We start from the raw sequence: 12,500 nt of genomic DNA, 5'->3' as shown, positions 1-12,500 counted from the left end.
CACTAATTCCACTTTCCCAGACCTCCACATGACCTTTGCGTGCCACAAAACATTCGAGAAATTAATCCTGACTGGGGAAGGGTTTTACAGGCTCCGGGTATCGAACGTGCGACCGGCTAGATGGGAAAGCCACTTTTTGACCATTCGGCCTAAGAGTTGGCGTGCTGGTGGAGGGAGTTTGGGAGACCTTCTGCATCAGGCGGGTCACCACACTACCAACACACAACACAACCACCTAACCCCTCATTGTCACTACCTTCTATCACAACCACCACCACTATCAAAACCACCACCACTACCGCTAACGGTCATTACCTCTACCATTAACCACTAAGACCACTCTGTTGATTAGTCCGTCTAGAAACTGACATTGAGAGTAACAACATATACTACTACCACTACTACTACTACTACTACTACTACTACTACTACTACTACTACTACTACTACCACGACTGCCACTACTACCACCACAACTAATTGACTAACTGACCCTTCCTCTGCTCTCACCACTAACTAACTAACTAACTAAGCTACCTCTCCCACCACCACCACCGCCGCCAGTAACCTAACTAACCTCCCAGCCAGACTTTGCAGAACTCCCTCATAACTATATTTCCAGACTACCTACGCTCCCTTTCGTCGCCCACGACATACCAACAAACACACAAACAAGCAACAACAATAGGAGGAAGAGTAAGACGAGGAGGAGGAAGAGGAGGAGAAGGAGGAAGAGCAAAACAAGGAAATATTACCGCGCGGGCTAAAACGGAGACATGAAAACAAGAAAAGAAAGAAAATTGCGAGCGAGGAGGAAATCCGTGAAGGAAACTAATAAACTCGCGCGCCTAACAAGCTTACTCGGCGGAGGGAACAGAGGGAAGGACAGCGACGGGAAACGGAAAAGAAGGGAAAATAAAAGAGCAAGATGAACGGAAAAAACAGTGAAAAAAGAGAAAGAAGAAAAGGAAAGTAAGGAAGGAAGACGAAGTTAAGGAATAAGAGAAAATTGAAGAAAGGGATCAAACCACAAGGAAAAAAATGATGATTGGAAAGAAAAAGATTGAAAAAAGGAGAGACACCGAAGTAGAAAAAAGGAAAACAGGAAAAAGGAAAGTAAGAAAAGAAGACGAAGTTAAGGAATAAGAGAAATTTAAAGAAACGAATCAAACCACAAGGAAAAGAGAACGATGATTGAAAAGAAAAAGATTGAAAAAAGGAGAAACACAAAAGAAGAAACAGGGAAGCGGGAAAAAGGAAAGAGTTGGGCCCAGATTCATAGACGTATCGGGCACCCATTACGACTATTATCCAAGGCCACAGGGAAGATTAACCGGATTTAAATAGGAAAGGAGAACAAGATAGATGGGCCCATATTCTTAAACGTATCGGGTTCCCATTACGACTGTTTCCCAAGGCCACAGAGAAGATTAACCGGGTTTTCATGGGTGATTTTCCCTTTCAAGACGCAGAAGTCGGGTCAAACTATCACTGGGATCACGAAACAGTCCTTTATGATGATGAGGAGGAAGAGGAAAAAGAAGAAAAAGACGAAGACGAAGACGAAGAAGAAGAAGAAGAAGAGCAAGAAGAAGAACAAAAACAGCTAGAAGAAAAGGAACGAGAAGAACAAGAGGAACAAAGAAGATGAAAACGAAGAAAAAGAAAAAAGAAAAAGAAGAATAAAACGAAGAAGACGAAGAACAGGAAGAACAAAAACAAGAAAAAAAGTAAAAAGCAAAACAGGAATGAAAAGTTAAACAAGAACAAAAAGACAAAGAAGGGAAAATAAAAGAGCAAGAGGAACGGAGGGAGAGAGAGAGAGAAGAGGAGGAGGAAGAGGAGGGGAGAGGAGAGAGGAAAGTCACAGTAAAAAAAAAAAAATGAACCGAGGACGGTAAAGTTGAGAAAAAAATTGGTGCGGAAAATAAAAAAAAATGAGGAAAAGAAATGAAAAAAAGAAAGAAAAAGAAAACAAAGAGAGCGAGAGATCGAGCGAGAGAGAGAGAGAGAGAGAGAGAGAGAGAGAGAGAGAGAGAGAGAGAGAGAGAGAGAGAGAGTGGTGAAAGAAGGAAGAAAGAAGGGAGAATTGAGAGAGAGAGAGAGAGAGAGAGAGAGAGAGAGAGAGAGAGAGAGAGAGAGAGAGAGAGAGAGAGAGAGAGAGAGAGAGAGAGAGAGAGAGAGAGAGAGAGAGAGAGAGAGAGAGAGAGAGAGAGAGAGAGAGAGAGAGAGAGAGAGAGAGAGAGAGAGAGAGAGAGAGAGAGAGAGAGAGAGAGAGAGAGAGAGAGAGAGAGAATCTTAACAAAAGTAGTAATTGGAGGAAAAGTGGAGGAAAGATAAAAGTTTAGAGGACGTGGAGAGAGAGAGGGAGACGTACTCCACAAGGCGGCCAACGGAGAGAGAAGAAGAGGAGAGAGGAGTGGAATGAAGGAGTGGAGTGAAACGTGAAGGTGTTGAGAGTTGTGGAGTGAGTCAACAGGAAGACAAGATGGAAAGGAGTGGAGTAAAAAGAGTTGAGAGTCCTAGTGAGAGCAGTGAGGCAGAATAAATTTTTGGTTACCCTGCTATAGAATGGTTACCCTAATATAGAATTGATGTTAAAATCTGTACAGAGGAGGATAAAAATAATTCAGGGGGTGAGAAACTTGCCTTATGAGGAAAGAGTGAAGCATTTAAATCTGCATTCTCTGTAAAGGCGAAGGTTGCGAGGAGACCTGATCAATGTTTATAAATGGATGAAGGGCTTTAATAAGAGGGATGTTAATAAGGCTTTGGTTGTAAAAGATCCAGGCAGGACACGTACCAATGGTTTCAAGTTAAATAAATTCAGATTAGACAAAGACATAGGCAAGAACTGCTTTAGCAGCAGAGTGGTGTTGATGTTGTGGGTGCCAGCCCGATAGATACACTCATGAAGAGGTTGGATAAATTCATGGATAGCGAGGTTAGGTGGGGTTAGGCTTGCAGGAGCTGCCTTGTATAGACCAACCGGCCTCTTGCAGACTCCTTACGTTCTTATGTTCTTATGTTCTTATTAGGAAGAAAACGAAGTATAGAGAAGACTTGTCAAGAGGTGTGGAAGGTGAAAGAAATGCGAGTTGTGGAGTGATCTGAGTGGAAGACAAGGGGGTATGAAGTGAAATGAAGTGATAAAATGTGTGGAGTAGACTTAGTAAGAGGAGTGGAACATGAAAGAGTTAAGAGTTCTGGAGTTGACTGAAATGATAGAGGAAAAAGTGTTGAGTTATTAATAGTGGAGTGAGAGAGATTGAGGAGTGGGATGATAGAAAGGTAGGATATAGATGGCGTAGAATGAAGAGGAAAAAATGTTTGGAGTTATTACTAGAAGTGGAGTGAAAGAGAGGTTGTGGAGTGGGATGACAGGAAGACAAAATGAATAAAGATGAATAAGAACGAATATGAAGTATGGAGCAGACTAAATAAAGGAGAAGAGTAGGAATAAGACAACAGACTGAGAAGAGGAATGAGAGATAGACAGAAACAAAGAAAGAACGAAGATAGATAAGAAAGAACACAAGAAAGAAGAAACAAAAACATAAGAAAAAAACGAAAAAAAAAGAACGAAGATGGATGGGAAAGAATGCAAGAAAGACAAAACGAAACCAGAAGACTAAAATTGGAAGACAGATGAGAAAATATGCAAGGAAGAGAAAAAAAAAGAAAGAGCAAATAAAAGAGGAAAGAGGACAAAAAGAGGAAAGATTGAGGAGAAAGAAAGAACACAAGACAGAGAGGAGAGGAGGAAACCAGAGACAACAACAAAAAAAGAGAAAAAAACGAGAAAGAAGAAAGAGAAACAGAAATGTGGCTCCAAATAATAAAAAGAGAAAGAAAGTGAAAAAGAGAATAGAGAAAGAAAAAGAAAAATGTGGCTAAAATTAGAAAAAAGAGAAAGAAAATGAAAAACAGAAAAGAGAAAGCGAAAGAATGATGAAGCAACATACAAAGAAAAGAGAAGAGAGAGAGAGAGAGAGAGAGAGAGAGAGAGAGAGAGAGAGAGAGAGAGAGAGAGAGAGAGAGAGAGAGAGAGAGAGAGAGAGAGAGAGAGAGAGAGAGAGAGAGAGAGAGAGAGAGAGAGAGAGAGAGAGAGAGAGAGAGAGAGAGAGAGAGAGAGAGAGAGAGAGAGAGAGAGAGAGAGAGAGAGAGAGAGAGAGAGAGAGAGAGAGAGAGAGAGAGAGAGAGAGAGAGAGAGAGAGAGAGAGAGAGAGAGAGAGAGAGAGAGAGAGAGAGAGAGAGAGAGAGAGAGAGAGAGAGAGAGAGAGAGAGAGAGAGAGAGAGAGAAGAGAGAGAGAAAGAAGAGAGAGAGAGAGAGAGAGAGAAAGAGAAAAAGAGGAACGTCACAGAACTGAATCTCAAAACTTTTCTACGGAACTCCAGAAAACATTTACGATTTTTACAACGTAATATAATAAACTTTAGCGAATCAGAGAGAGAGAGAGAGAGAGAGAGAGAGAGAGAGAGAGAGAGAGAGAGAGAGAGAGAGAGAGAGAGAGAGAGAGAGAGAGAGAGAGAGAGAGAGAGAGAGAGAGAGAGAGAGAGAGAGATCCGGTAATGTACTTTGGTGAATTAGTGAGACGGAACGAGACTTGACTTAATGAAACAAAGAAAAAAAGTGAAAAAAAAGATTAGAAGAGAAAGGCGAAGAAAAGAAACATTAACAGCAACAACAACAACAACAATTAGGATTTTTCTTCTTCCTCCTCTTCCTCTCCTCCTCCTCCTCTTTCTCCTCCTCCTCCTCCACCTCCTCCTCCAACTCCTCCTCCTACTACTGCTACTACTACCATCACTACAACAACCACCACCACATAACCAGCAACAACAGCAACAAAAACAATAACAACACGAAAAACAGTTAAAGAAGAAGAACACGAACAAGAACAAGAAGAAAAAGAACAAAAACGAGAAGACAATGAAGAAGAGAGAAGCAGGAGGAGGAAGTAGAGGAAGAGGACGACAACTGAGAAGAAAAAGAAGAGGAGGAGGAGGAGGAGGAGGAGGAGGAAGAAGGGGAGATAAAGTTACGCTCCTCTTTCCTCCTCTCTCTCTTGACTGGAGGAGGTGTCAGTCGAGCCTCGAGTAATTGAGTTGAGCGATCTTACCACGAGAGAGAGAGAGAGAGAGAGAGAGAGAGAGAGAGAGAGAGAGAGAGAGAGAGAGAGAGAGAAGGGGGGGGGGCAGAAGTAATAAATATATGAGAAGGAGAAACGGATAAGTCATAAAGGGAAGGAGGGAAGAGTAAGAGGAGCAGGAGGAGGAGAAGGAGGAGGAGGAGGAGGAGGAGGAGGAGGAGGAAGGAGAGATGAAGAGGCAGATGAGAGATGGAGGAGAGGTAAGAAGGGAGACAAGGAAGGAGAGAAGATAAAGAGGAAGGGGAGGAAGAAAGAAAGGAAGGACGGAGGGAGAGAGAATTATGAGGTAGAGGAAAAACAGATGAAAGATGGAGAGGAGGAGGAGGAGGAGGAGGAGGGGAAGAGGAGGAGGAGGAAGGGAAGAAGGAGGGAAGGAGAGAAAAATAGGTGAAAAGAAGAAAAAAGAAAAGAAAAGAAAATGAAGAAGGAGGAGGAGGTAAATGATGAAGAGGAAGAAGAGGAAGAAGTGAAAGATGGATAGCAGGAAGAGGAGGAGAAAGAAAAGAGAGGAAGAAGAGGAAGAGGAAGAAAAGGTGAAATATCGAGGTAGAAGGAGGAGGAGGGCAGGAGGGAAGATGAAGAGGAACACAAAGGAACACAAAGGAAGAACAAACAACAGCAGACCTGCTGGTCCTTTATCTAATCAAAGGTGGAAGATGAAGGACAGCAAAGGCGAAGGCTCCTCCCCACCCCCCCATCCCTCCAGCCAAAGCTGGCAGGAAAGGAAAAAGAACCATGCAGCATGGAAAAACTGCATGGAATTTATGTAGGAAAGAGGAATGAACTACCATTACTGATACCACTAACCGGGCAATAAAAACACCAGTATTCGAAAGAACTTAACGTTATTACGAAAATTAGTAATATATTAGTTGATTCAAACACTTGTCTAATCTATTCTTGAAGGCCGTAACTGTTGTACTATCAACGACATCACAAGGTAGAGAGTTCCAAACATTAACAACTCGATTGAAGAAGAAGTGTTTAGCTTCGACGAGAATCTTTACCACTTATCTTCAAATTGTGATTTCTTCTTGTTCTATTTGATCGATCAATTGTAGTAATCTTCCGCATTAATATCACTGAATCCTTTGAACATTTTAAACACTTCTATTAGATCGCCTCGCATTCTTCGTTTTGATAGGCTGAATAAATTTATTGTTCATATGACAAATTTCAACCTAGGAATCATCTTTGTTACTCGTTGACCCGTTCCAACTTTTCTGTCTTTTCTGTAGTAGGGAGACCAAACTGGGTCGAATCAACGAGTTATAGTTGTAATATTACTTTTTCCGATTTATTATTAAAGACTCGTCCGATGAAGCCATCCAATTTGTTTGCAGTTTTAACTACCTCTGAACAATGCTGATATAGTGCTTGATATAGTGATTCCAAGATCCTTTTCTTTACTTACTGCAGAAAGTTGTTGGCCATTCATTACGTACCGAACGTGATTGTTATTTTTCCGATGTGCAACACTTACATTTCTCAACGTTAAATTTCATTTGCCATTGATTGGCCCAACGCAAGTCGATCTATATCTGATTGTAAAGCTTCTTCGTCGAGTATCGCAGTTACTCAGCAAATTTTGATACTTTGCAAATGAGCCCATCATCGATATCATTAACATAAATTAAGAAGTGATCCTTGAGGTACGCCGCTTTTGACATCGAGCCAGTTAGATGTAACACCGTTTAGAACTACTTCGTTTCCGCTCAGAGAGCCAGTCCGGAATGTTACCCGAGATACCGTGCGCCAGTAGTTTGCTGAGCAATCGTTGGTGGGGACCTTATCAAATGCCTTTGAAAATCCAGATATATGATATCTACTGATCTGCGAACACCTCAAAATATAGTGAAAAATCAAGTAAGTTAGTCAAACACGAACGTTTACTACGGAAGCCATGTTGCGAATTATTTATTATATTATTTTCTTCGAAGAATTTCACCATATTGTCGCGAATGATAGTTCCATTAACTTACAAACAATAGATGTCAGGCTAATTGGTCGATAGTTTGATGAGACTTGTCCCCTTTTGAAAATTGGTGTGACATTTGCAAGTTTCAATCCGACGGAACTTTTCCAGCTGTTAAAGATTTATTGAATATGATGGAGAGTGGTTTACAAATTTGATGTTTGATTTCTTTTAAGACCCTAGGGTAATTTTGTCTGACCAGGAGCTTTGCTTACTTTAATCTTTTCAATTGTGCGTAAATGTCACTACGATGAGCACGCCACTTAACATCTTTTCGGTCCTTCTAACCTCCGGCGGTTGAGGTGATAAACAAGATGCGAAAAGTTATTTAGGATTTTAGCCATTTCATTTTCATCGTTCTTTCATTAGCAAGCGGTCCGATACCACAAGTGAGTGACTTTTTATTATTTACATAGCTGAAAAATTCTTTAGATTAGATTTACTTGTTTCCGCTATATATTCTTCAAGATTTTTCTTTATTAATTTGAATTCTGTCCAACTCTAGTTTGTCAGCCTCGCTCTGAGATGATATGTACCTACTGTATACGCGTTTTTTAGAGATAGGCTATTTTGAATTTCGTTATTCCACCATTTGGGTTTCTTCTTAGAAGCTGAACGTCTGTTACGATAGGGTACGCATATGCTTATGGCATTGTTCAATATTGTGTGAAGGCCCCCAAGATTTATCAATATCTGTTTCCGCCGTGATTTCAGTCCAGTCAGAATTATTTAGAATTGATCGAGTCTTACGAAATTCGCTCTCTGATAATCAGGCACCTTTTCTTTACTAGGAGTTACTTTACTTTCTTCATATTGATGCTGAATGTGATTGTTCGGTGATCGCTAGAACTAAAAACTGACCAACATTTACTTCGTTAACTAGATCAGCTGTCGTTGAAAAGATAAGGTCATATATTATTTTCCTGAGTCGGTTCTTGAACGTGTTGATGTAAATCACTTAGTAAATTTGTGTACAGGTCGAGCCCTGTATGACAGTTCAACGGTTCACCCCATCTTTCACTGGCAAGTTAAAGTCCCCAACAATTACTGCCTCGCAACTGCTACTTGTTTCTAATAATAATTCACTTAATGCGTGGTCGATATCAAGAGTCTGCCTTGGCGGTCTGTAGATAAGTCCAATTACTAGTTTACGAGATTTATTTTAATTTCAATGAAGACCGTGTGGTTATAATATCTGTTTTCACGGATACTGGATGGAGAGAGGATATAAAAGATAACGCCTCCACCCTGTCTGTTCTCTCTTCATGACTAAAAATGGTATAACCCGGTAATCTATATTCCGCAATGAAATTCCAAGATTCTGTGACCTGATGATGTGATAATGATTTGTAGCTGCGAGGACTTCAAATTTGTTACGTAGAGCGTTTACATAGCAAGCTTTAATGTGATTCGAGTCGGGAGACGGTGGAGCTGTTTTTGGCTTTCGAAGAGCCACTTGGTCACAGAGCAGCCAAACGGGCTGCTCCAACAGGGTTTAAGTGAATGCCATCAGGAAGGAACAAGTCCGAATCGTAGTAAAATTGTTCCACGTTAGCGAACTGGACGTTTTCAGCAAAGGACTGAAGTCTGTTGTTTGTGCTGAAGGCCTTACTGTAAAGCTAGATTCGGCACCGACGGAGGATTCCTGAGATTATGATGTTACTGGCATCCGTTTTACGTTTATACTGCTTGATCATGCGGCGGTATTTCAGTTCCTCAGAAAGGGTTGTCTTTACGTCATTTGTCCCCGCGTGAATGACAAAGAGGGTGTTTCGGACATCATCGCACGCTGTGGTGATGTCGTCCAGTCTGGCACCTGGATATTTCTGCGGCCGTTTGATGAACGACCACAGAACTCAACCAGCTGGCCACGCACCATGGAGTCCCCAACCAGGCGAGTCTCGAACTCATCCTCCATGGTGTCTGCCAGCACCTGGAACCTATTGAAGGTAGTGGGGCAGGTTGAACCCGACATCCGGAGTTAGCCTGTGAGGCAGAGGCAGGCTGGCGGTTGTTCTGTGAGGCAGGTCCTGTGAGGCAGGCTGGGAGTCAACCTGTGAGGCAGGTAACACGTCCTCCCGTGAAGCAGGAGGGTCGTCTGAGAGGGCACAGTCTCAGTGGAGGGCCTCCACCATCGATAGTGGAGTCACTGCCACATTTGTTAAAACAAATTCTGAAGGGCTACAAATTTTCAAGATCATTGTGCTTGACTTTCCACTCAGTCACAGCCTTCTGTAGATGTAATCTTTGAACGCAGAGGCGGCAAGTTTTACTCAGCTGGAAGAACTGAGCTGCAAAACGTCCGGGACAGACGTCACACGAAGGCATTGTTAGAATTTTAAGTGAGTTAACAGTTTAATATTAAAAGCGCTTGAAATACTTTAAATTGTGACCATAAATTGAATTGTATAAAATTGTAATTAGATACTGCTGTGTTAGATGCAACACTGGGAGGAGCAGAGCTGGCAAGGGAGGAGGAGGAGGAAGAGATGAGATATGAAGGGAAGGAGAGGGAGGGAACGATGAAGAAGAGGAGGAATAAGAGGTGAGAGATGGAGGGAGGGTAAGAGGAGGAGGTGGAGGAGGAGGAGGAGGAGGAGGAAGAGGACGAACATGTCTAAAGATTATCTCTGGCGCTGAGCCAACACACACACACACACACACACACACACACACACACACACACACACACACACACACACACACATGGTAACACTGAGGGAGAAATGTAAATATAAATAATAATAAACAGATCGAGCTCACAGAAGAAGAAGAAGAAGAAGAAGAAGAAGAAGAAGAAGAAGAAGAAGAAGGAGGAAGAAGGAAGAAGAAGAAGAAGAAGAAGAAGAAGAACAGAATATAAAAACAGAAAGAAAAAGAAAAGAAAAACGAAATAAAAAGTAAAGAAATGAAAAGACGAGAAAAAAGATTTCAATAAAAAACGCTTAATACAAAACCAACCAATAACATAAAAAAAAATGAAAATGAATGAAAATTAAAAAAAAATGAGAAAAGAAAACAGGAAAAAAAAGGAACAAAAAAAATACGCGAAAAAAACTAAGGAAAGAAAAGAGGAAAATAGAAGACGACTAAAAAATATATAAGCAGGAAATTAAAGAAAAGAAAAGAGGAAGAGACAAAAAAAATGTATATGAGAAAACAAGGAAAAAAAGAAAAAAAAGAAAATAGACGAAGAAAAAAATAAAGCAATAGGAAAGAAAGTCTGGGAACATGAGGCAAAAAGGAAAAAAAAAAACAATAAAGGGAAAATATTATGAGGAAAAAAGGGAGGGAAGGAGAGAGAGGGAGGGAGGGAATGGAGGGGAGGAGAGAGAGGGAGGGAGAGAGGGAGATTGAGAAGGAGGGAGGGAGGAAGGGAGAAGTGGAGGGAGAGAGGACTGTATGGTGAAGAATAAGAGAGGGAGGTAGGGAGGAGGAGGAGGAGGAGGAGGAGGAGAAAGAGGAGAAAGAGGAGGGTTAAAAATCACCTCTCAACATCCCCTACGGTGCCAATGGAAGGAAACCCCGAGAGAGAGAGAGAGAGAGAGAGAGAGAGAGAGAGAGAGAGAGAGAGAGAGAGAGAGAGAGAGAGAGAGAGAGAGAGAGAGAGAGAGAGAGAGAGAGAGAGAGAGAGAGAGAGAGAGAGAGAGAGAGAGAGAGAGAGAGAGAGAGAGAGAGAGAGAGAGAGAGAGAGAGAGAGAGAGAGAGAGAGAGAGAGAGAGAGAGAGAGAGAGAGAGAGAGAGAGAGAGAGAGAGAGAGAGAGAGAGAGAGAGAGAGAGAGAGAGAGAGAGAGAGAGAGAGAGAGAGAGAGAGAGAGAGAGAGAGAGAGAGAGAGAGAGAGAGAGAGAGAGAGAGAGAGAGAGAGAGAGAGAGAGAGAGAGAGAGAGAGAGAGAGAGAGAGAGAGAGAGAGAGAGAGAGAGAGAGAGAGAGAGAGAGAGAGAGAGAGAGAGAGAGAGAGAGAGAGAGAGAGAGAGAGAGAGAGAGAGAGAGAGAGAGAGAGAGAGAGAGAGAGAGAGAGAGAGAGAGAGAGAGAGAGAGAGAGAGAGAGAGAGAGAGAGAGAGAGAGAGAGAGAGAGAGAGAGAGAGAGAGAGAGAGAGAGAGTCCTTGAGAGAGGAGTTCCTCCAAAAGAATTATATGACCATTATTTACTACTTACTATAACATTACTACTACTACTAATATTACTACTATTACTACTACTACTATTATATTACTATTACTACTACTATTACTACTAATACTACTACTATTAGTACTATTACTACTACTACTATTACTACTACTACTACTACTACTACTACTACTACTAATACCACTACTACTACTACTACTGCTACGTACTACTACCAGTACTACTACCACTACTATTACTACTACTACTACTACTACTACTTCCACCACCACCATTTCCTCTTCCTCCTCCTGCTCCTTCAATACATGCACAAATGAGAGAAAACTAAGTAACATCAGAGTGGCAGGAACTGAGAGGCATAGAACACAAGCGTCTCAGGTAGCCAGCAAGCCGCCGGATGAGTCGGACACAAGAGAAGAAGAAGGAGGAGTGGGAGGAGGAGGAGGAGGAGGAGAAGGAACACAAAGAAAAAAACAAACAACAGCAGACCTGCTGGTCCTTACGAGGCTGTTTGTGACAAGCTACACTAACTATCTAATCAAAGGTGGAAAATGAAGGACAGCAAAGGCGAAGGCTCCTTCCCACCCCCCCACCAAAAGCTAGCAGGAAAGGAAAAATAACCATGCAGCATGAAAAAACTGCATGGAGGAGGAGGTGGAGGAGAAGGAGGAAGAGGACGATGTAGGGGAGCTAGATTATGAAGAAATGGAGGAAAAAGAGGAGGGATAAAGAGAAATAGAAAAGGAAAAGTAGGAAGAGGAGAGGAGAGGCTTCCCTCAGCTCGGGGTGCAGCTCGGGGGCCTCCTCTTCTGCAGCAGTGCCAGCAGAGGCTTCCCCCAGCTCGGGGTGCAGCTCGGGGGCCTCCTCTTCTGCAGCAGTGCCAGCAGAGGCTTCACTCAGCTCGGGGTGCAGCTCGGGGGCCTCCTCTTCTGCAGCAGTGCCAGCAGAGGCTTCCCAGCCTGGGTGCAGCTGCAGCAGTGCCAGCAGAGGCTTCACTCAGCTCGGGGTGCAGCTCGGGGGCCTCCTCTCCTGCAGCAGTGCCAGCAGAGGCTTCACTCAGCTCGGGGTGCAGCTCGGGGGCCTCCTCTCCTGCAGCAGTGCCAGCAGAGGCTTCACTCAGCTCGGGGTGCAGCTCGGGGGCCTCCTCTCCTGCAGCAGTGCCAGCAGAGGCTTCACTCAGCTCGGGGTGCAGCTCGGGGGCCTCCTCTTCTGCAGCAGTGCAGAAGGAAGGAGGAGG

The 12,500-nt window shown here is 42.8% G+C and overlaps 1 protein-coding gene across 1 annotated transcript in view; it reads left to right on the top strand.

The window, feature by feature from the left end:
- LOC126996256 (uncharacterized) overlaps window positions 1-12,500 on the top strand; it is a 34,921-nt gene that overhangs the window by 22,382 nt on the left and 39 nt on the right. Inside the window, exon 4 of the mRNA XM_050856631.1 lies at window positions 12,079-12,500. This exon is cut by the window's right edge and continues 39 nt beyond it. Coding sequence (XP_050712588.1) covers window positions 12,079-12,500 — 422 coding nt within the window. The remainder of the gene's footprint in view (window positions 1-12,078) is intronic.

This window comes from Eriocheir sinensis, chromosome 9 (genome assembly GCF_024679095.1).
Source record: "Eriocheir sinensis breed Jianghai 21 chromosome 9, ASM2467909v1, whole genome shotgun sequence".
Classification (NCBI taxonomy): Eukaryota; Metazoa; Arthropoda; class Malacostraca; order Decapoda; family Varunidae; genus Eriocheir; species Eriocheir sinensis.
Note: the sequence above shows the minus strand (reverse complement) of the source record. Positions and strands in the feature narration are given on the sequence as shown.